This window comes from Pipistrellus hanaki (genome assembly GCF_964339955.1).
Source record: "Pipistrellus hanaki genome assembly, chromosome: 6".
Taxonomy (NCBI): Eukaryota; Metazoa; Chordata; class Mammalia; order Chiroptera; family Vespertilionidae; genus Pipistrellus; species Pipistrellus hanaki.
The window spans coordinates 13,447,645-13,471,018 of record NC_140508.1 but is presented as its reverse complement, the minus strand read 5'-3'; the positions used below and the strand labels follow the sequence as shown (position 1 = coordinate 13,471,018).

At 60.8% G+C, this 23,374-nt stretch overlaps 1 protein-coding gene across 2 annotated transcripts in view; it reads right to left on the bottom strand.

The window, feature by feature from the left end:
• RIPOR3 (RIPOR family member 3) overlaps nucleotides 1–23,374 on the bottom strand; it is a 69,892-nt gene that overhangs the window by 19,344 nt on the left and 27,174 nt on the right. For both annotated transcript variants that reach the window (XM_084887087.1, XM_084887088.1), the window contains exons 2-4: nucleotides 9,205–9,323; nucleotides 2,527–2,673; nucleotides 1,404–1,482 (exon numbers count right to left, since the gene is read on the bottom strand). In XM_084887087.1, coding sequence (XP_084743213.1) covers nucleotides 1,404–1,482; nucleotides 2,527–2,673; nucleotides 9,205–9,323 — 345 coding nt within the window. The remainder of the gene's footprint in view (nucleotides 1–1,403; nucleotides 1,483–2,526; nucleotides 2,674–9,204; nucleotides 9,324–23,374) is intronic.

Sequence of the window (23,374 nt, the reverse complement as noted above, 5' to 3'; positions counted from 1 at the left end):
GCTGGGAAGGGCTGAGGTCTTGCTAATGCTCCTTCCTCCATCTGCGTGGCCTGCCCGCCCCCAGGGGCAAGGCCCAGCTGAGCTGCCCATCTTTCCCTCCCACGGGGGCTGGCACACTGCCGGCCCCCGAGGTCTGCTGAGCTGGAGCCGGGATGCAGAGGGGCCACTGATAGAGAGATTCGCCTCCGCCTTTGGTTTCCCAGCCCCGGCTCTGGGCTTCGGCCGCAGCAGGGAGCTGGGAAGCAGCTGGCAGGGCGGAGGAGCCACAGGCAGCGGGCCTCTTGGCTGTCCTTCCTGATCCCATTGGGATGGAGGGCGGGCTGGAGAAGGGGCGGTGGGGATTTCCCAAGACCGGAAAGAAAGAGCCTCCGGCTGGGAGCATGGTGGTCCTCAGAGGTGGAGCCTGACAGTGGGAGCAGATAAAATATGGAACACCAGCCCTCACTGGTGTCCTCAGTGGTTAGAGCATTAGCCTTCGACCCCAGGGTTGGGTTCAATTCCGGATTCCAGTCAAGGGCATGTACCCAGGTGCAGGTTTCTCATCTCAGTGGGGAGGGGGGAGGGGGAGGCAACCAATTGATATGGCTCTCTCACACTGATGTTTCTCTCTCTCTCTTTCTTCTTCCTCTCCCTCCTTCCCTTCTACTCTCTCTAAAATGAATGGAAAAAATATCCTCCAGTGAGAAATAAAATATCAAATACCCAGTGACATTTACGGTTCCAATAAAGAATGAATAATTTTTTTAAGTATAAGTATGTCTCAAAGATGCACGGGACATAATTACACTGAAAAATTATTTGATGATTATCTAAAAATCCTATTTAACTGGGACACTATTTTTTTTTTTCTCTTGAGTGTGTGTGTGTGTGTGTGTGTGTGTGTGTGTGTTTCTATCTGACTCTGCTAAGGAGGGAAATGATAGCAAGAGCCCAGAGCAGATGAGTCCTGGGCAGCCTGTAAGCCGCAGCCCTCAAGGTGGCCAAACCACAGAGGCCTGGCCAGGAGGACGGCACCGGGGCCTGTGGCAGACCGTGAGGCGATGCCTGACCCAATTTTTTGGCATCACAGAAGCCACCTGATCACCGGGCGCCCAGACGGCCCAGGCCTGTAAGACAGGGCCTCTAAGACGCGTGCCTCTGCACACCCACTGCCTTCGCTACCGCTAGAACCACAGAGAGAATGGAGGTGGGTCCTCAGAGATGTGACCTCTGCACCATGCTGGGCTGGGAGGGGGAGCTCCCACCAGCCCCCGGGGTAAATTCACCCCACCGCAGAGCGAGTCCATTCCTTGGGCTCTGAATTCCCGAGGTTTGCACCCACGGTGCAGGCAAGGCGGTGAGGGAGGGCCCATCTTTGAACCCAGGCAAGGCTGTCCCAGTGGCAGGTGGGACAGGGGTCTCACCAGCCTGGAATTCCTGTGGGTGTCCTTGTGGCGTCCTGACAGGTAGTCCAGCTCGGCCTGCTGGACGCACAGGTGCTCCCTGCAAGGAGAACCAGGAAAAGGAGTTGGAAAAGGAGCAGAAGAGAAAAAGAAACAGGCTGATGACCGGTGTCCCGCAGTGCAGGCAGCCACAGCTGCCACGTGGAGACAGCTGTGGTTCTCTCAGCAGGCTCCGAGGGCAGAGGGCAGGGCAGAGGGCAGAGGGCAGAGGGCAGAGGGCAGAGCACCCCAACACCCCACCCCCAGAAACCGGGCCCCACCCGCCGGGCCTCAGATCCCACACACAGTCACTGGGAAATATGGGGAGCATCTCTGTTACTTCTCCAAACAGCCCCACAGGCAGGTTCCACTCTGGTTAACCCCATCTCAGAGACGGGCAAACACCCTCAGAGACTGCAGGTAACCCTGCAGGGCCACACCGCGGGGGAAAGGCAGAGCCCAGGTCGGAAATGAGACGTCACTCCCAGGACAGGGTCTTCCCCCCAGGCCCAGGGGAGGTGGGGGAGAGCACGCCTCCCTCGCTGACAAGGGCGGCCGCCCTGCTGTCTGCGTGCCCGGGGCCACGCCCCGGAGAGGGGCCAGGGAAACCCATCGGGAAAGCACAGAGGAGGCCGGGCCTGGGGGGGCACTTCCTGTGGTGCTTTCCGGTCAAAGGGCCCGGGCAGGAAAGCTGATGTTTGGCCTCGGGAGCTGGGGTGGGGCTCCCTCAGAGAGCCGCCCGTTACACCGCCATCTGCAGGCGCGGCTCACGCAGAGGCCGGACACGGATGCTCTGGACCCCAGACCCGTCTCAAACAGGCGGTCCTGGGAGGTGAGCGCCCTGGAGACAGGCCTCCCCGCTCCAGCACGGCCCCAGCTCCCGGTGCATCCTGGGAGGACGGCATGGGAGGCCTGCTGGGCGGCGTGGAGGCCCACTCCCTGCTCCCTGGCCCTGGGATCCCGGGAACGTTGCATGAATAACCAGGAGCCCCCCCTGTGGCCTCTCACAGACAAGAGCTGGCCCTGCCCCCAGGGAGAGGCGGAGGGGAGCGAGCAGGCAGAAGGCCGCAGAGCCGTGTCTGAAGCCGCACACGCCCGCCCTTACTTGAGGCCTCTCCTCAGCGCCTCGAAGATCCTCCGCACTTGCTGCGTCTTGGAGTCCGGGCACACGGGCCCCTTCCGCAGCGTGCCGTACATCTTGGGGGGTTTGGCAGGGATGCGAGACCTCACCGAGTTCCTCTGGATGGACTTCCTGTGAGAAGAGATCGGGGTGGGGGGAGGGGGGTGTCAGAGTCGGAGTCTGGACAGCCTTTCCCCGGGGCAGGCACTCTGGGAGCCGCGGCCAGAGCGGAGTCCGCTGCCTCCGCCGAGCTGCGTGGTCGCAGGAAAAAGTTGCTAAGACGCTCTGGGCCTAAGTCTCCTCATCTGTAAAATGGAGTTTGGGGTTTTAGGATTAAAAGAATACTACTGCCCGTAATAACCTGACAGGAGACATTGACAGTGAGAAACACTAGTACCATCAAGCAGCCCACACGCCGGGCTCTGTTCAGCATGCTTCATCCGTGCAGGCAAAGCAGCGTGGGAGGCCAACTCCCAGTGCTGTGGGGGCGCACCCATGGGTGGGCACCCATGGGCTTTGCCCGCCCGGCGTCCATCCAGCTCGACTTTCCTTTGGGTAACCTCCCAGCCCCACTCTTTTCACATGTCGTTTAGAAGGAGGTGGCCTGACAAATCAACACACACACATATGCGTATACACACATGCACATGAACATGCATACACCGGCATTCGCAGACAAGCCCATGCCCTACGCCTGGGTTAGCCAATATATTTCACTCCCCTGGCCCGGGCAGAGGCATGGGAACCACCTCCGGCCAATAACTGCGGCAGAGCTGGGACCCGAACCCACATGCATGCAGAGTGTCCGCCTGGGCTCTGACCCACACAGCTGGGGGCGGGACACGGGTTCTCAGAGTCCTCAGAATCCCCGGAGGACCGAGGCTCAGGCTGCTGACAGCCCTCCCCCGTTTCCTCCCCTCACCCCTGAGGCATCCTTTGCTAGAACCCCGACTCCATGTCCCCCTGGGAGCCTTCGCCGTCTGCTGCATTTTAAGGTCTAAAATCAGGGGCTCAGGACTAATTCGTTCGTTCAAACACTCACAGAGCAGGGCTTTCCCCGGTGAGGTGCCAGCGCCCCACCCCCGAGGGCTCACGGTCCATGGGAGAGAGGGGGTTGGGGTCTGGAGAGCCAGGCGGGGTGGGGGTGGGGGGCAAGAGGGACACAGCTCACGCTCCTTCTCCAGGCCTAAGAGAAGGGCCACGGGGCCATGCCGTGCCCTGGCCTCCCGAGACTCAGCCCGCGACCGGCTGTCTTTCCAGCCCAGCCAGATGCTGCACATTCCACGCTCAGACGCAGACACCTGCTGTCGACTCAAACAGAGAGCCGCGGTCCTGGCCACCCTGCTGACAGGGACCAAGCCCCGGGACCCAGGGTTTCCCTCTGGCTGCCTTTACAAACCAGCATGCCAGAGAGACAGACCGCAGGCCCTGCCCGGCACGCTGGGAACTGGCCCCGGAGAATGCTACAGCAAGGAAGGGTCTGGAATCCCGCCTGCACGCTCAGGGGCCTCGCCCAGCTGGTAGGACTCACGCCCCTGGTCAGCTGCCCATATCCCAGCCCCAGAGGTCCAGGCGTTTAACTGGAGCCTCAGTTTCCCCGTCTGTCAAAGGGGGGCAAAAAGAGTACTTCCCCACAGAGCTATGAGACAGTCATTCATTCAACAAGTATTTAAATGAGCACCTGTTGTGCACCAGGCACCGTTTTAGGGGGTGGGCATACAACAGTGACCAACACAGACAAACCCCTCCCGCTGGGAGCTGCGGAGCCCGCTGGGGGACACGGTGGGAAGCGGTAACAAGGGCACGCTCCGGAGACAGGCCCCGGCTCCCCCACTTTCACGCTGTGTGACCTTGGGCAGGTCACTGAACTTCTCTGTGCCTCGGTCTTCTCATCTATAAAACGGGAACCAGAGGAAGGGTCACGATGAGAGCTGCGTGAGTCAATAAGTGTAAAGGGCTTCAAGCAGTGCCTGGCAAGACGTGCTGTGTGTGTGTCCAAGTTAAGTAAGCTCGTTTTTAGAACCCTGCATCGGAGGATGCTCAGTGCCAAGGGAAAAGGTACAGGCAGGCTGATTCGTTTCAGAGGGACGAGCAGGGACGACCCTCCAATCAGGCGATGTCTGAGCGAGGCTCGTGCACAGAGCACCCGGCACAGAGCCTGTTCCATCAGCGCTCGTCCCTGTACCCGCTGATGCCGACACCCACCTGTGGCACGTGACCCTTCCCCACGGCCAAGACCCTCCTCCCCCCGACCCCGAGGCCACATCACCCACCTCTTGGAGCAGACCCTCCACAGAGTTGCCATGTCCAGGCCGCAGAGACGGGCGGGGCTGCAGCCTCAGAGAGGTGGCTCCGGGCAGGCTGGGGGCCCCGCAGGCGGCAGGCAGGCAGGCGGGTGGGCCGGCAGCTCTGAGGCGGGCGCCACGCTCACCTGCCAGCTCCCAGGGGCCCACCGTCCCCAGCAGGCGTGCACCCTCCGCCAGGCCCCCCTTCCATCCGCCTGGCAGCCCTCCTCACCCTGGCCGCCTGGCTGAGCCCCAGGTTCGCTCTGAGCCCTGCGCTCCCTCCGAGGGCCGGCCCGGCCGGCAGGGCGACGCGTGCGGCCTCCGATGGCGAAACGGGCTGCACGTCTGGCCGGTGTCACCGCCGCCGGGGCAGGGAGCGCCCTCTGGGGCGGATGTGTCGCCAGCTCGGGGCGGACTCAGTAAATATTAAACAGCCCCTGGCCAGCCGGACCAGATTCCAGACGGGCTCATGCAACCGGCCCAGCCCTCACGTGAGGTCGGGGCTGCCCTGCCGCCGCCCTGAGGAAATCCTCCTCGGAGGGCCTGATGCGTGGCTGGCAGGCTCTGCAGGCAGCAGGGCCCGAGCCGCACCTCCCTGTGACGGCAGGGGAGCCACCTTCCTCCCTGTGCGGCCCTGCCAGGGGGCGGGGAGGATGGCACACACGCACTTGGCACTCGCAGAGGTCACGCCGCTCTGCGTGCTTCCCGTGTGCCAGCCCATTTCTCCCGCACAGGCTCTGAGACCCCGAAGTCTGTGGCTCCACACGCACAGGGCAGCGTGAGCGCCTCCGCCGTGTCCCCTCTCCCGCTCCCCGCCTTGAAAATCACAGGCTGCTGCTGAGCCGTCCCAGCCGACCCCACAGAGGAATTCCCAAGTTGGTGAGGACGTTGCAGGGGCTCCTGGCTCAGGAAGGTACCTGCCTGACAGCCTAGAGGAGGGGAGGCCTGGCTGAGGAGGAGGAAGGGGGAACAGCAGCCCTCACTGTTAGTGTCAGGGCCTGGCCTCTTCTTAATATGTATGGCTTATTATATATGCCCCCCCAACCCCCGCCCACCTTATTATAAATGGCTTAGTTATAGCAACCATTCACACCTTAGTATAAACTCCCCCACCACCACCAGATTACTTCTTCAAGGGACTCTTTGACTGTGGGGCTAAAAGCCCGGTCCAGAGTCAAAGGGGTTTCAGGTGCCAGAGCAGGGGAGGGATGGGGAACATGGACCCACCCCATCTATTGTACATGGGGCCCCGCTCGCCTGCCCTGCGTCTAAGGTTATTTTACCAGCCCGGCCTGAGCCGGCGCCCAGAGCCGTGGCCATGCGGCTGTGCCTCAGCCCGGTTGAATTACCTGGGAAACGGAGGCCAGAGGTGAGGCCTGAAACCTGGTACAGCCTGTCCCGCCCCGGAGCCAAGGGTCCGGGCCCCTGGGAGATGGACAATAGGAAGCTAAAAATAGCCGCACGTCTTCCCTATCGTCCTGGCAGCTTCCTCCTCACCAGGGCCGGGGGCACTGCAGAGCCTGAGGCCAGAGGGTGGCCACTCAAGGACCACAGAGCCCACCGAGGCCAGGCATCCTCCAGAACTCCCCAAGGGGGGACCTCCAGGGGGAGGAGCCCCCCCAGATGGTTACAGCCAGCCCTCTTTCTTGGACTAAGATGGTTACAGCCAGCCCTCTTTCTGTCCCTTAGCACCCGAGTGTGCCTATGTGTGCCCGCGTGTGTCCACGTGTGCTGGCTGCTTGCCGCGGGCCACCTCATTGTGCCCTCATGATGACAGCTGTGAGGAAGGGACACGTGTGATCCCCGTTTCACACAGGAGGAAACCGAGACTCCGAGAGGTGAACTCACCTGCCCAGGTCACAGCCGGGTGAGTGGCCCCATTTTCCAAGACATGGCAGGACCTGCCTCTTACCCTTGCTGCTGACCGCTGAGCCCTAGTGTCCGGGGTTGGATCCCCTCAGTTCTCTCCCTCCCAGAGGGCTGACCCCAGGGACCCGGGAGGGTCAGCAAGCGGCTGGCGTTGGCCTGGGGGGACAGTTCCCTAGGATGCCGGAGGTCCCGGGGCGCCCCCAGGCCTGACGGGAGGGGAGTTGCAGGCAGGACTGGCTAGAGAACTTGTGAGGCCCAGGGCAAAGGAGGACACAGAATTTCTGGATGGTGACAGCAGAGGTTAAATCTATCCGGGGGCCCTGGGCCGGTCTGCAGGCCCCTCCACATGACAGAGCCTCTGGGTGAGCACAGAAAGGCGACCTCCGACCTCAGAGGACCAGCTCCGCGCAGGGCACACAGCTCGGGAGGTCGCCCAGGCTGGAGGCCCCCTGGGCGGGGACCTGCACCGCTGTCCTTAGCAGCCGGACTACAGACCCCGTGGTCTGGGGGACCCAGGTGAAGCCAGGAAGAGGCAGCTCAGATAGTGCTCATTCAGCCAAGAAAGAGCATCATCCCCTGGTCAGTTTACACTTAGCCTGTTAGCAGCCTTTATGGAGCACCTACTGTGTGCCTTCCTCTCCGTGGCGTCCACGCTTGCTCCTCTCAGGGACTGGGGTCAGGGGCACTGGGCGTTCACCCCTCTGAGACTTTGACCGAATCTCTTCCCATTTCGGGCCTCGGCTGCAGCCCATCCGTGGAGCCCTTCACACTGTGAATGTCCTCCTGCAGGGTCCTCCTCCCTGTGGCCCACACGCCAGCCACAAGCCCGCGTTCTGTCCCTTAGCACGCATCCCACCTCGGGGCCTTTGCACTTGCTCTTTCCTCCACCTGACAGCTTCCCCGCCCCTGCACCCCGTCCGCCCGCACGTGACCAGCTCCTTCCCTTCTCTGGCCTCCGCTCAGACGGGGTGGGCCCTTCTCTGACGTTTAATTCCCCCGGCCCTCACACAGCTGGGTCTCTCTCCGTGATGTCTGGCTTATTTGCTGCCCGGGAGGAGGGCGGGGCCTGGGGCAGGGGCTGGCCAGCGTGGGCTCTCCATACGTGTTTGTGAAAGGAATGAGGGACTCCTAAGGGTGCTTCCAGCGGGGACACCAGGATTGCAACCCTGAGATAACTCCTTCCAGGCACACCTGGGAGCTGAGCACCCGGGACAAGGTGAGTGAGCTGGGGGGCCTAACCCGGGGCCAGCCATCACAGGGCTCTGAGGTACACCTGCTACACCCGAGGGGAAGAGCTGTGGGAGGGTGAGGGCCTGGGGCTCAGGGTCCCCCAGGACACGGCATTGAAGCCAAGGCCCGAGGGAGATAAGCAGGAGCTGGCTGGGAAGAGTGCCGGGTGCGGGCACAGCCTGTGCAGAGGCCGGAGGGGAGAGGGGAGGCGGCCGCACGCAGAGCCCGGGGCCTGGCAGGCAGTGGCCCCAGAAGCAGGAACACACCTTCCTCCTGGGGGTTACCTCCTGGGGAGACACAGGGCAGAGCCACCAAGATCTCACCCCAGAGGGTCAGCACCACCAGGCTGTCTCCACAGACGCTGCTCCTCTGCCTTTAAAACCCCCCGCACAATACATGCTGTGTGCCCGCGTGTGCCCGCGTGTGCCCGCGTGTGCTGGCTGCTTGCCGTGGGCCACCTCATTGTGCCCTCATGACAGCTGTGAGGAAGGGACACGTGTGATCCCCGTTTCACACATGAGGAAACCGAGACTCCGAGAGGTGAACTCACCTGCCCAGGTCACAGCCGGGTGAGTGGCCCCATTTTCCATTTTCTCAAACAGGAAGAACATTCCATCTTCACCCCACCCCCAGCAGCCTCAGTGCAGGCCCGAATCAAATCAATCTGGCTGCGTGACCGACCGGGGTGGGCGGCTCCACCTCTCTGAGCCTCAGTTTCCTGCTCTGCCAGGCGGGCCTGATAGGTTTCTCCCAACACCGAGTCACACACACACACAGTCACACACACACACATATACACACACACAGTCACACACACACACAGTCACACACTCACACACACAAACACAGTCACACACACACATACATTCACACACTCTCTCACACACACACTCACACACACACACACACACAGTCACACACTCACATACACACACACACTCACACACACACTCACACACATACACACATACTCTCACACACTCTCACACACACCCTCACACAACACACTCACACACTCACATACACTCACACACACATACATACATTTACACACTCACACACACACCTACACACACACACACATTCACACATTCACACACTCTCACACACATACACACACACACAGTCACACACTCACACACACACACACACACACACACACCACACACACACCCCTCACTCCGTCCCGGGCTGCAGGCCTGGCAGCGGGAAGAGGATGTCCCTGCCGCCCCGGCCCGGCCCCGGCCCGGCCCCGGCCCGGCCCCGCCGGCAGACTCACGCGATCCTGCGGCTCTGGGCGCTGCTGAAGCCGGCGAAGGAGGCGCTCCGGCCCACGACCCCCACGGCCGCCGGGTCCCCGGAGGACAGGAACCGCACCCGCACCGACATGGCTGTCACCTGCAGGGAGAGGGGCAGCGTCAGCCTCCACGCCACCCGGGGAGGCCGGCCCAGGCCCGGCCACCTCCACCACGGCCTCCGGGCCCTCCCCTCCGGCAGAGCGCGCTGGCCCAGCTCACGGAGGAGAACACCGAGGCGGTGAGGTCAGGGAGCCTGCTGGGAGCACCGGCAGGAGGACACTCACACCAGCTCCGACCTGCTCCAGCTCCTGGTGCCCGAGCATCGCCGTGTCCTCGTGCAGGGGGACACAGGGCTCCCGGCCAGCTCTCCTCCCTCCCCTCTGCTTCTCCTCTCTGCCGGTAACCCCCGCCCCTCCCGGATCCTCACTGAGCACCACCGCACACCAGACCCCGTGCCCGGACACGCACTGAGCAGACGGCAGAGTTCCTCCCCTCCAGGGCTCCCAGGCCAGCAAGGAGACCAGCGACCACCAGACAGATGCAGTAGGAGTCGACAGTGAAGGGGTGGGGGTCCCAGGAGGACTTTGGCCCAGCCTGGAGGAGGTGGCCTAGAGCTGAGAAGGGAAGGCTGAGGAGGAGGGATGGGGAGGGAAGGGGAGGGGAGGGGAGGGGAGGGGAGGGGAGAGGAGGGAAAAAGAGGAGAAAGGAGGAGAGGAAATAGGAGGGGAAGGAGAAGGGGAGGAGAGGAGAAAGGAGGGGAGAGAATCGGAGGGGAGGGGAGAGGAGGGGAGGAAAGGGGAGGGGGGGAGGAGAAGGGGGGAGGCAGCGGAAACAGCTTGGTAAAGGCCTGGAGGACAGATGACCTGGTGCAATCCAGAAGTGAATAAGTTCAGGGGGGAGGGGCTGCCTCCAGGTGAGGTCGGAGAGGCCAGCAGAGTGCAGCTCACGGAGGACTCGGCCTCACATGGGAGGGTTTTGGGTTTTTGTTGTCGTTGTTTTTAAATATATTTTTATTGATTTAAGAGAGAAAGGGAGAGGGAGAGGGAGAGAGAGAGAGGAACATCAATGATGAGAGAGAATCATTGATCAGCTGCCTCCTGCATGTCCCCCACTGGGGACCAAGTCTCCAACCCAGGCGTGTGCCCTGGACTGGAATTGAACCTGGGACCCTTCAGTCTGCAGGCCGATGCTCTATCCACTGAGCAACACCGGCCAGGGCCATGGGAGGATTGTGAGTAGGGGGTGACAAAGCCCAGTTTCCATAAGCCAGGCTGCTGGCATCAAAGGTTTCAGGAAGCCCCCGATCCACTGCCCCGCCTGTGACCCAGGCTGCAACGGGGCCAGCCTCGAACCCTGGCTGTCTTCCCTTTTTTCCACACCGTCTCCAGATTGGAAGCCTGCCACACATCCCTTGGGACCGTGACCTGCTATCTCCCCGCAGGACGATCGGAAAGCGTCCTCCGTATCTAACCTACATCTCTGCTGCGGCGGTTTCAGACCTGACTCCCCGGCCCCACCATGCCGGGGCCCAGGCCCGGCCTCTAACGGATGCCACCCCAACAAGTCCTGCTGGTGCGGCCCCTGCCTCCACCTCCCCCCACCCCCAGCCCAGGCCGCCTCCACACCTTCGCTCCGGCTGTGGCCTCTGCCTGGAGTTTTGTTCTCGTTCCAGCCACATCTGTCCGGCGTCCAGTGCTGCTTTTGTCTGTCAGCCCTGCCAGGGGCTCCAGAGCCCTCCCTCTAAACCCCAGCCGATCTGTGAGCCCCCCAAGCCGCCCCTCCCCCTAGGAACCCCACCCCACGGCCCCACAGGGGAGCACTGGGAGCAGAGAAGCCAGACCTGGGCTCAAACCCCGGCTGATCTGTGCCACTCTCGGGCCCTGGGCCTCAGTGATCACATCTGTAGAATGGAAATTCAGAAAAGGACCACGGAGCTAAGAGCACACAAGGCAAGAGGCACTCAGAAGGAGCTGGCTGTCTCTTTGCCCCTGATCTGACCGAGACCCCACGGGGCAGGTGAGCTGCTGAGTCAGAGAAGCCGGGAGAGCCTCCCGCCCTGGGGGAGGTGGCGGGGGGGGGGGGGGGGGGTAGCATGTGCTGAGCAGCCACTGTGTGGCCAGCCCAGTGCCAGGGACTGTTTGTCACCTGCTCCAAACCCATGAGCGACAGCACTGTGTATGAGTGGGGAGGTTGAGGCCGTCTGGTGATGGAGGCACCATGTATGGGATGCTCGTTATCAAGCAGCCTGGCTAAGTGCCTTGTGCAAATCATCTTATTAAGTCCACACAACCCCCCCTTAAGCCTAGGAGCCACTGCAAACCTAATTTGACAGACGAGGAAACTGAGGCTCCGAGAGGACCAGGGTGGCCCAGGGCCCCCCTCGAAAGCGGCAGAGGCAGGTTTAGAACCGGGGTGTACTTGTCGCTGTGCGTGTTAGGTGCCTCGCACTCGAGGACCTGCCCCGGCCCGCAGGGAGGTCCGCACAGCCCCACCTGCCCTGGGTGGCTGCCGGTGGAGCGGCTCACGGAGGCACTGTTACATTCCCGGGAATCCTGGCAGCGTGGAGACAGCCACGATAGGAACACGTACACGGCAGACATCAGCGAGTGCCACCAGGGAGGGCTTTTCCCGGCTGATTGTTAGACAGTCAGGACCCCCTGCCGCCACCCAGCACCTGCTCTGGGTGAGCCACTCCCCATCCCCCATGCCCTGGCCCGGGAGTGAGCAGGGGCAGGCAGGGAGATGGCAGGGTCCGTGGGGGACGTGGGCTGGGGCAGGTTCACAGCACACCCTCTGGGACCAGGGGACGAGGGCTGAGGGGCGGAGGCTGCTCCCCCCGCAGTGCAGGTCGTGGCAGAATAAAGATGGGGATAAAAGATGCGAGTTTCCCCTCGGTGCTGCACTCCGAGGGCCGGCAAGCGTTTTCTGCAAACGACCAGAGAGTAAGTATTTTTGGCTTTGTCACAAGGACTTCGCTCTACCGCTTTAGAGCACGCGCAGCCACAGACGAGATGTAAATGATATGCAAAAGCGGCGTTCCAATAATGCCTTACGTACACCAGCAGCAGCTTCCGATGGCCGACTGGGTAGCCATCCGGCTGCCTCCTGTCCGTTCTAAGGGCTAAAATCTCATTTACTTTTCTCCATGCTCTAGGAAGCAAGTGCTTTCATCGTCCCATTTTGCAGATAAAGAACCCGAGGCTCAGAAAGGAGGGGAAAGGACTCATCCACGGTCTCACGGGATTGGTGAGAATTTCACACCCCAAAGCTGGGATTGGAGCCTGGGCACGTGGTGCTGGGCTGCTCTGGCTTTGGCTTCCAGGCTGCGGGGAGGCGAGGGCCCCTGAAGGGGTTTGAGGGTTGGCCTCATGCCCTGTGGGATAGGGGGGTGGGGGGGTAATAGGAACCCAGGTCTCTGTGGGCTCCTTGGACCCAAATCAGCTCCCCTGCCATCTCGCCAGCTGGATGGAGGTCTGGAGATGGGGTGGCCTGGCTGAGACCCTTGGAGTCTCGGGCACCCCGTCCAGCCCCAGGGAAGGCTGGTCACCTTTGACAAGGGTTACATTCCTGTTTAATCATCAACAGGGGCCCTGACCACCCAGCACAAAGGCTGGGCACAGGGAGACTCCGTCCACCTGCGGGCCCCCCTCCCCCGGCTGTGGCTGGCATTAACCCTTCAGCTGCTGGATCGCGGGAGGCCCTGGGCAGCGGGCAGCCCTCAGGGCAGGAGAGACCAGCCAGAGGCCTCACTGGCCCCAGGGGCAGGGAGAGAGGCCACAGGGGTCATGCAGGTCCCAAACCTTGGGTGGCGGACAGGACTGCCTCTTCCCGTGTCCCTCGCTGCTTCTCGGGCCTGGCAGCCTGGGCAGCCCTCGCCGGCGATGCCACGGGGATGCAGCTGGTGGGCGCAGGGAAGACAGGCAGCTGGAGGGTCCTCACAGCCAGCTGCTCCCCCGACACTGGGGACCGTCCCGGGCCTCTTCCCCAAGGTGTGGCTGCGGAGCCGAGCCCGCTCCACTAAATCTGTCCCCTCACTGCCGGCCGAGGCCACCGCCCGCCCGCCCGCCCGCCACGGGGAACCTGCAATTTCACCTCATTTGGAGGTGAGGCTTCTAAATTTAACGCCGGCTCCGAGGGCCGGGCCGTGCTTACGCCCGAGCCCCTCACTTAGGGCTCTTTCACATCCGCCCAAATGCCAGCCCGGGCTCAGTTTGCTTACAGGAGCTTCCAAAATAGCCCCTCTGGGTTAGCACGAAAGGAAATGGCAAAATAGCCAGAGGAATGTGAGTGCAGACACGAGGCCGGCGTCCCGAGGGGGCGGCTCTGGGAGCCAGACTGTGTTCGCCAGGCCGCCCCGTGACAGCCCCGCGACCTGGGGCCCCGCCTGGGAGGGGTTCCTGCCCGGCGCCAACTCAGACCTGCAGGTGCCCTAAGGACCTGTCCCAGCAGTGACCACACGAGGGCACAGGTGGGCCACGTCCTGGACCTCACAGCACCCGTGGGCCCGTTTCCCAGGTGAGAGCACTGGGCACAGCCACAAAGGGCCAAGAGCAAGGGAAAGGTCGAATAGCCCGGGGCTCAGCTGCAGGGGACATTTGTGTGGCCATCGGGAATATGACGGTGAAGAGTACTGAGGTGAGAATGTTCAAAGTAAGATGTTGAGTGAAAAAGAGCGAGATGTCAACTACACTGAGTGTCCAGATTATTATGATCTCCGAATGCATAATAATCTGACCACTCAGTGTGCGTGTGTGTGTGTGTGTGTGTGTGTGTGTGTAATATATAAAAATATATGTATAATATATATTATATATATACATATATATATATTACACACACACACACACACACACACACACGCATGGATGCACACATATATATATTGTCTCCTCTACCAGCAGTTTGACCAGAAGGTAGGCCGGCCAACCACCCATGTCTCCTGCCCCTGGCCAGACTGGGCAGACCCCATCCATACACAAATTCATGCACCAAGCCTCTAAAGATTTCTGTGACACACCCAGAGGGCCTTTTAATTTAAATGGCCTCCTTGCTGCCCTGATCGCCACCGACTCACTGGAAGAGACAGCTTCTCTGGGGCAGGAGCGTCCTGAGCGGCTATGGGGTGGGAGTGTGTGCAGCGATAGGATGGGGAGGACGGGGAGGAGGGGGAGGAGGGGGAGGAGGGGGAGGAGGGGGAGGAGGGGGAGGAGGGGGAGGATGGGAGGAGGGGGAGGACGGGGAGGAGGGGGAGGAGGGGGAGGAGGGGGAGGAGGGGGAGGAGGGGGAGGAGGGGGAGGAGGGGGAGGATGGGAGGAGGGGGAGGAGGGGGAGGAGGGGGAGGAGGGGGAGGATGGGAGGATGGGGAGGAGGGGGAGGAGGGGGAGGAGGGGGAGGAGGGGGAGGAGGGGGAGGAGGGGGAGGATGGGAGGAGGGGGAGGATGGGAGGAGGGGGAGGATGGGAGGAGGGGGAGGAGGGGGAGGATGGGAGGAGGGGGAGGAGGGGGAGGATGGGAGGAGGGGGAGGAGGGGGAGGATGGGAGGAGGGGGAGGAGGGGGAGGAGGGGGAGGAGGGGGAGGAGGGGGAGGAGGGGGAGGATGGGAGGATGGGAGGAGGGGAGGAGGGGAGGAGGGGGAGGAGGGGGAGGAGGGGGAGGAGGGGGAGGAGGGGGAGGAGGGGGAGGAGGGGAGGAGGGGAGGAGGGGGAGGAGGGGGAGGAGGGGGAGGAGGGGGAGGAGGGGGAGGAGGGGGAGGAGGGGAGGAGGGGAGGAGGGGGAGGAGGGGGAGGATGGGAGGATGGGAGGAGGGGGAGGAGGGGAGGATGGGAGGATGGGAGGAGGGGGAGGAGGGGAGGAGGGGGAGGAGGGGGAGGAGGGGGAGGAGGGGGAGGAGGGGGAGGAGGGGGAGGAGGGGGAGGAGGGGGAGGATGGGAGGAGGGGGAGGAGGGGGAGGAGGGGGAGGAGGGGGAGGAGGGGGAGGAGGGGGAGGAGGGGGAGGGGGGGAGGATGGGAGGACGGGAGGAGGGGGAGGAGGGGGAGGAGGGGGAGGAGGGGGAGGAGGGGGAGGAGGGGGAGGATGGGAGGAGGGGGAGGAGGGGGAGGATGGGAGGAGGGGGAGGAGGGGGAGGAGGGGGAGGAGGGGGAGGAGGGGGAGGAGGGGGAGGAGGGGGAGGAGGGGGAGGAGGGGGAGGATGGGAGGATGGGAGGAGGGGGAGGAGGGAGAGGGGAGGGGAGGGGAGGAGGGGGAGGAGGGGGAGGAGGGGAGGAGGGGGAGGAGGGGGAGGAGGGGGAGGAGGGGAGGATGGGAGGATGGGAGGAGGGGGAGGAGGGGAGGAGGGGGAGGAGGGGGAGGAGGGGGAGGAGGGGGAGGAGGGGGAGGATGGGAGGAGGGGGAGGAGGGGGAGGAGGGGGAGGAGGGGAGGAGGGGAGGAGGGGGAGGAGGGGAGGGGGGAGGAGGGGAGGAGGGGGAGGAGGGGGAGGAGGGGGAGGACGGGGAGGAGGGGGAGGAGGGGGAGGAGGGGGAGGAGGGGAAGATGGAGCCTGGATGGGAAAGAACACAGGTGGGGTACAAGCTGAAACTCCTGCCAAAAGCCACCCCTCCCTGGTCTGCTGTAGGACCAGGCACTGAGCTGAAGTGAGGGTGACCGAGGAGGGCAGTGCCGAGAGACCCCTCGGGAGGACAGGGTCACTGATCCAGGCCGGATGCCTCTGTTGGATGTCAAACGTGGAAACCCGCAATAGCGCTGACAGCGGTCCACACTTAGAGAGCACATGCCCCGAGCCAGCAGCCGTGCGCCGGCAGTGGGGCCGGGTCCCTCTTCGCTGCGGGCTGTCTGTGTAGTTACCCGTGTCCCGACCGGAAGGCAGGAGCTCTCCCCTCTCCGGCCAGGACAACCCAGAATGTCTGCAGGTGCCGTTGCGTGTCCCTGGGGGCAGAGTCGCCTCCGGTGGGAACCACTGCTAAAGGCAGCTCTCAAGTCCGCGCGAAGGTCAGTGGGTTATCATGATGCGTGTCACGGAGTCTGTTCATGGCTGAAAGGAGTAAGACTGAAGACACCTTATTCGGTTGACTTCAGATATTGTCCGGCTTCTTCCCCTCCCAGAAATGGGGCGTGGGAAGCGGAGGGGCCCGCAGCCTGGCATCTCAGCAGGGGCCCTGGGCCTGCAGCCCCCCGGCCTCTGCCACCCGCCCTGCACACACACACACACACACACACTCGTGCACGCATGCACGCGCGCGCACATGAACACACATGCACACATGGACGCGCCTGGGGCCTGAGACGGGCACTTGAACCTGGAGAGGAGGCTGGACTCCGCCGTGGGGTCTGTCTGCTGTGACATGAGTTCTGCTGAGGCCTGCCTTCCCGTGTAACCCCACCTGCAGCCTTCGAGCGGGAACCCAGGACTTCCTGCCCTCTTCACCCAGACAGCCCTCCGGGGTGAGCGCACACTGGGCGGGCAGCTCAGCACAGCAGGGTTAGGACTCACACCCAGGCGGGCGGCCCGAGCCACCTCGGCCAGCCGCCCTGCACCGGACAAACCACCCCAATTCTCCGGAATATCGGGGGAACAGCGCCTCCCCCACAGCAGGACACCAGGGCCCCTCCACACATCAGCCAGAAGGCCGGGGAGAGCCACTCCGGCTGCTGTCCCTGGAAGATGGACACTTCCTCCCAGGCCCGGGCCCCACGCAGAGGGCCCGTGCTAATGCCTGGATTGCTTGTAAACTCGAACACAAGACAGGAACCTGTAGGTCTAAGAGGATGTTTATTACCTAATATTGGATATATCCCTATTTGTGTATTAATTAGAGGCCTGGTACACAACATTCGAGCACAGGGAAAGTGGGAGGTCCTTCTCACAGTCCGGGACCCTCCGGGGATGTCCGCCTTGCAGCCCGGGACCCCTCGCTCCTTACCGCCCGCCTGCTCGCTGCTCCTTAGGGCTGGCGTGGAGGCGGGAGAGGCTGCGGCCACCACGGCTGCGGCTGTGCCTGCCGGCCATGAGCCTGGCTTCTGGCTGAGCAGCGCTCCCCTGTGGGAGCACACTGACCACCAGGGGGGGCAGCTCCTGCATTAAGCATCTGCCCCCTGGTGGTCAGTGTGCATCATAGCACCTGATCATTCTGGTTGTTCTGCCCTAACAGTCGCTTGGGCTTTTATTATATAAATAACACGTCTATCATTATATATACACATCTTTATACCAATTCGGCCATGATAGACATTATTTAGTCTTTTTCATGAAGCGTCCCAGGAGGCCAAGGTGCTCAGAGGCCATGGATGTCACCACGGTGCTGCCCTTGGCCCTGTCCTAGCCCCCCTCCAACCCGTCTGCTCTTCCCCTCCCCCCACAGGGCCTGCTCCTGCTCCTTCCCACCCAAGTCCTCTTATGCAGAGCAGAGACTCCGCCCCTCAGTTTACCCCCCACTCTCCCTGCTCCCTGCTCCGCCTGGCCCAGCAGAGACGAGCTGCTGAGAGCCGGGCGGGACCCTCACCAGCTGCTTTGCCCCACCCAGGCCCGCAGGACTGAGGAGCAGCCAGGCTGTGGGCCCAACCTCTCAACCCCAGGCCTATGGCCTCCACTGGCAGGTCAGTAAGACGGGCCGGAACCCTTAGGCAGGAGTCACGTTTGTAAGGTTGATAGGAGAGCCCCACCCCCAGTCTGGTGAGGTGGCTGAGGACGCAGTGCCGAGAGACCCCTTGGGAGAACAGGGTGAGGCCAGGTCTGGAGGGGGCGCTCCCCAGATCAGGGAGGGCTCCCCCGTTAAGGAGTCCTGTTTAAGCTCTCCCACCTGCCTGCCCTCCTAGTCCCCTTCCCGCCTTCACTCTGCCCCTGCTCAAAGCGGGTGGCCTCGCTGCCTTTCCCTGGTTCCTGGGAGCCACTGTCACCGTCTTCAGACTCCCCTGGGACTTGCCAGTCTACACAGTCCTCTGTCCGGTTTTCCAGATCAGAAGGAGCCGTCCTAAGTTCAGGATGGTGATCCTCTCCCGGTTTTCTCCCAGCCCCTCACTCACTTTTTAACTCTTTCTCAATGAGGTGTGTGTGTGTGTGTGTGTGTGTGTGTGTGTGTGTGTGAGAGAGAGAGAGAGAGAGAGAGAGAGAGAGAGAGAGAGAGAGGAGCTCCCAACATGTAGAGCCCGGTCTGTCTTGGAGTGTGGAGCCTGCTCCCTCTGCCTCTGCGATGACATTTCTCATCTGCTGACGCTGAAGCCTCGCCCCTGGCCTGGCTGTTAAGCCCCTCAGAGCATCTCTCTCTTCCCTGGAGCTCCGTCAAGAGACTTCTCTGTCTGCCCTGCTTCTCAGAAACAACCTGATCTGTCCCCCACGCCCCCTCCCCCGGAAACCAGAGCGAGCTTTACAAGATGTCCATCAGCTAGCTTCCTCACACCCCAGCCCAGGCTCGGGGCTTCTGCATGCCTAGAGTTACAGCCTCAGCCCCACCCCACACCCAGGCCGCCCTGCAGGAGCGCCGCCTCCAGGGAGGCTCCCGGGGACAGCCGAGAGCTCCTACCCACCCCATTGTGCCCCTTCCCACCCCTCAAAGCCGAGTCACCACCGGGTCTTGTCCTGGTAAGAGCAGGAGTGGGGCAGAGCTGGGAGGGAGTCTTCACCATCACCCTCTTTCCACCAACCCCCACCCAGCCTGCGAGGCAGGAAGAGGTGTCAGCACCCCACCCCACCCCTTTGGTAGCCGGAGTTCTGTGGCTGAGAGAGGGGAAGCAGTTTTCCCACCCTCACAAGGCCAGGTGGAGGCGGGGCAGCAGGGAATCTGGGCATTCGGACGTAGTTTGAGGCCCTTCATGGTGACAGGTGAGGGTGGGTGAACAGGGACCCCACTGGCGGAGCCTGTAAGGGGGTGAGGGGCTAGGGCCGTGACCGGGAAGCCCAGTGGGTATTAGGAGTTGCTCTCCATCCAGACCACACCCCGCAGGTTGGCGCCTCGCCTGCACCCTGAGTCTCATGGGGATCCGTAGCCCACTGAGCCAAACTCCTGGAATGCCCGGGGCTCCCCAAGAGCAGGCCCTGGAGGCCTGCGCGGACACGTGACCCGGTGGAGAGGGGCTGTTTGCAGCAGAGGCTGCTAGCACGGGAAATGGTCAAGGGTTCAACAAGAGACGAGCCATCTGGTCGTCCCGAGGTAAACAATTTACAAGAGACGAGTCAGGCCAGCCTGCTGTTCTGGTTTTTCTTTGGACAGGAGGATGGGCCGTCTCTCTTTCCTCAGGGTGCAGGGTGGAGAGGGAGAAAGGGGGGGGCGGGGAGAGAGAGGAAGGAAGAGAGGGGAAAAGAGGAGGAAAGAGGGAGAAGGAGGGAGGGAGGGAGGGAGGGAGGGAGGGAGGGAGAGAGAGAGAGAGAGAGAGAGAGAGAGAGAGAGAGAGAGAGAGAGACCCAGGCACCTTGGCCCCAGCTCAAGCGCCTTCCTGGGGCAGGGAGGCAGGAAAAGTCAGATTTTTTCACACTTCTTTTTGCCAGATGGTTAACCCACATTGTAAGGACAGTAGATTTTCCCCCCTCCAAAGGAACAAACTTACTTTCTAGAATCCAAGCCTTGAATTTCTAGAATCTTCAGCCTTAAATCCATTTCCTATGGGAAGAAGACCCCCTGCTGGTCTCCCCAGGTATTGCAGCCCTGCTCTACCAGCCTCTGTAAATGCCCACAAAAGTCAAAGAGGGGCTCCAGGCTCACCCTGGGGAGGGAAGCCGATGGATTCCCAAGCACGCGGGCTATCTGCGAGGCTTAACCCCCTGACACAAACAGCTGTGCTGGAATTGTCATCCCGGAGTTTCCAAGAGTGTTGCAAAACACCCAGGCGGACTCGGAGTTTGTGTACTACAAGCTGTTTATCAATTAATCCCCTGTTTGCCAAACATTCTTTCCTGGGTCTACAGGGAGATGGTTTTGGTGGGAACGCATCTCCAATTTTGGAATGAAAATTGCCAATTTTGTAATGGAAAGCCTCAAATTTTGCAATGGAAATTTTGTAATGAAAGAGGGCTCGGTTTGTAGAAGCTCTTATTACAGAAAACGTGTCCGGAACAGGTAGTTCCCCCAGGGACAAGGACAAGGATTGTACTAAGTTCTGAGCTCATTTAATAATAATAATAATAATAATAATAATAATAATAATAGTGACACCTGAGAACAAAGATCTGGGGACTCTGCAGTAACCTGTGAGATACACATCCATAGAGTCTGGGGTGGGGAGGGGTGGTCAAAAAATCCAAGTTCAAGTCTAGCCTTCACCTCTTTCTAAGTATATGACTGGAGAAGTCCTCTGAGCCTCCCGTTTCCTTATCATAAAATGGAAGCCATTGAAATGACCTTATTTTACGGTTTGGAGGACATGCATTCTTCTTCTCCCTAAAAGGGAAAACCAAACTATAATTATCAGCTTTTTCTACTGCTTTGTGCTGCGAAGGTTGGGAATGTGAGGTCGTATGTTAATTTTCTGTGGCTGACCACACAGTGGACAGCTTAACACCACACAACTGGACAGTCTCAGTCCTGGAGACCAGAAGGCCGTGTCCCCTCTAACGGCTCCATGAAGGCGTCATCCTCGCCTCTCCCAGCTCCTGGTGGCGGCCACCACGCTTGGCTCCTGGCTTAAGGTGACCAGATGTCCCGCTTTTGGTGGGACAGTCCTGATTTTTAACTATTTATCCCACGGCGTTTTAAAACAGTCCCGATTCTTTTTTTTTTTTTTAACTGAATATTATTTTTTTCAATTCATTTTCTATTATAAATCATATACAAATAAGCATTCCTGATTATAAACCTTTTCACAGCCAATTCTTGGAACTGTTTTAAAACGCCGTGGGATGTGGGACAAATTGTTAAAAATCTGGACTATCCCGCCAAAAGCAGGACGTCTGGTCACCTTATCCTGTCTGCATCTCCCCAGCCTCGGCCTCTGTGGTTCCTTGGCAGCGCCCCGCGTGCCTCTGTCTTCACGGGCCTTTCCCTCTTGTTAGACGGACACCGGTGGATTAATGCTCACCCTCAAGACCTCATCTTTCCCTGGTTATATCGGCAAAAACCCCATTTGCAAATAAGGTCACATTCCCCGGCACAAGGGGTAGGACTTCAACAGATGGGAGATACCATTAAACCCATAACAGACAGAAAGCACTTAGTTTAGCCCAGCAGATTAGTGAGATTTGGGACGTGCCAAAGCGGGCCGCGGGCATTGGTGGAGAGGCGAAGAGATGCAAGACTGTCCCGAATGAGAAAACCCGGAAGTGTGTGTGTGATGACTGACAGCTGGAGAAGGGGAAGGCTTCGGGGGAGGTGAGGGGTCAGCACATGGAATTCTCCGGACAAAGGGTAGGGATTCTAGAATTTATTTCCAAGTATGCTCCCCCTGGGCTCCCAGGACCCCAAATTCTGTGGGCTTTCTTCCCCATTTTCCTTTGGAGAATTTAGTTCTTGCTAAACCACTGCTGTTGGTGTGATGGGACTGGCCCAGAGCCCCATGGGCCCCTCCCCAGAGAGAGGCACAAGACCCCTGCGGGCTAAGCAGACAGCCGCCCCGGGAAAGGCAGGGCACGGAGCGTGCTGCTTCCCATCCTGTCTGCTGTGAGCCCCCCGCCCCAACCCCGGGCTCCTGAGCCCCCGGGGTCCCTGAGCCCCCGAGGCCAGGCCCATTTGCAGGCCTGGTTCTCTGGACCCATCTGTAAGACAGATTTTTTTTTTACACAAGCTCACAACTGCTATCTCCCTAGTCAGCTGTTCCGGAAGCCTTGTGTCAGCAATGCTTTGGGAAGAACAAAAGAACCGGAGCAGTGGACAGATGGGATGAAAGGGAAAAGATAAAAAATTAACATATTATATCGGCACAAAGGTGACTAGAAGACATGGTAAGCCCCTGGAGCATCCTGGGGGATTGTGCGGAGCGCAGGGAGGAGGGTTTCTCGCTGAGCTCTCTGCCTGGTTTAAATATTAAAGGGAGGGGTGCCCCACAAGAAGTCCAGAAGGTGGGGGTGCCTTGGGGCTTGGGCATCCATGTCAAGTTCCAAGTAGAATGCCTGGCACATAGAGACCCAGGACGGGGACTGCTCCCTGACTTACTGCCCTCCGGAGAGTGTGCCCCTTCGGGCTGGGACCTCACAGCCTGGGCAGGTGCCTCCCCCGCTGGGCTGGGCCCCCGCCACGCTGAGCTTCTGCACGTAGCTGCTGGCACTCCCCCTCAGGCTTCATTGGTTTTCCTGCTTCATGAGGTGAGGTTCGCCCAGCCCAGTTGCCATCCCTGGAACAGCCTGGAGTTTCTTTTTTTTTTTTTTTTTTTTTTTTTAATATTTTTATTGATTTTGTTCAGAGAGGAAGGGAGAGAGATAGAGAGTTAGAAACATCGATGAGAGAGTCATCGGATCAGCTGCCCACTGGGGATATGCCCGCAACCAAGGCACATGCCCTTGACTGGAATCGAACCCGGGACCCTTCAGTTCCCAAGCTGACGCTCTATCCATTGAGCCAAACCGGTTTTGGCCAGCCGGGAGTTTCATGGCCCAATGTGCTGAGCTTACAGGGAAGCGCTCCTTGAGGGCCGGGCTGGCTGGAAACAGATGCTTTCCCTTCCGAAGGCAGTAATAACCGGAGGTTCTAACCGGAGGCAAGGGTGCTGTGGGCGCCAAGAGCCCCGACCTGGGGGTCAGAGGATCTGGATTCCGCTGGCTAACTGGGCATTCGCCTCTCCCTCCTGGGGGAAGTAGGAATAAAATGTGCATCTCACAGCATCCCTGCTGGGCTACAAAGACTTGTGGAATCACCCTGCACGCCACCACGCTCTGCCTAGTGAGAGAAAGGACCAGCCTGCCTGTGGCTGTCATTCTCCCCACCATTAGGACCTAAGACTTCCTGTGGCAGGCAGAGCTCTGCACCCCCAGTGACTCTGACCTTGAATAATCCTCTCCCATCGGAGTGTGGGTGGAAGCTGTGACTGTAATGAGATGTGACTCCTCCGATTAGGCTCCTCCAGGCAAAAGAGGTTTAAAGCAGGAGAGGGATCCGGTGTGAGGGCAGCTCTTTATTTCTGGCCTTGGAGACGGGAGGCCGCGTAGTGAGGAAAGCTGGATGCCTCCAGAAGCCGAAAGGGGCCCTGGCTGACAGCAGCAAGGACCTACAGCCACGTGGGACAGAGTGACACCAGCA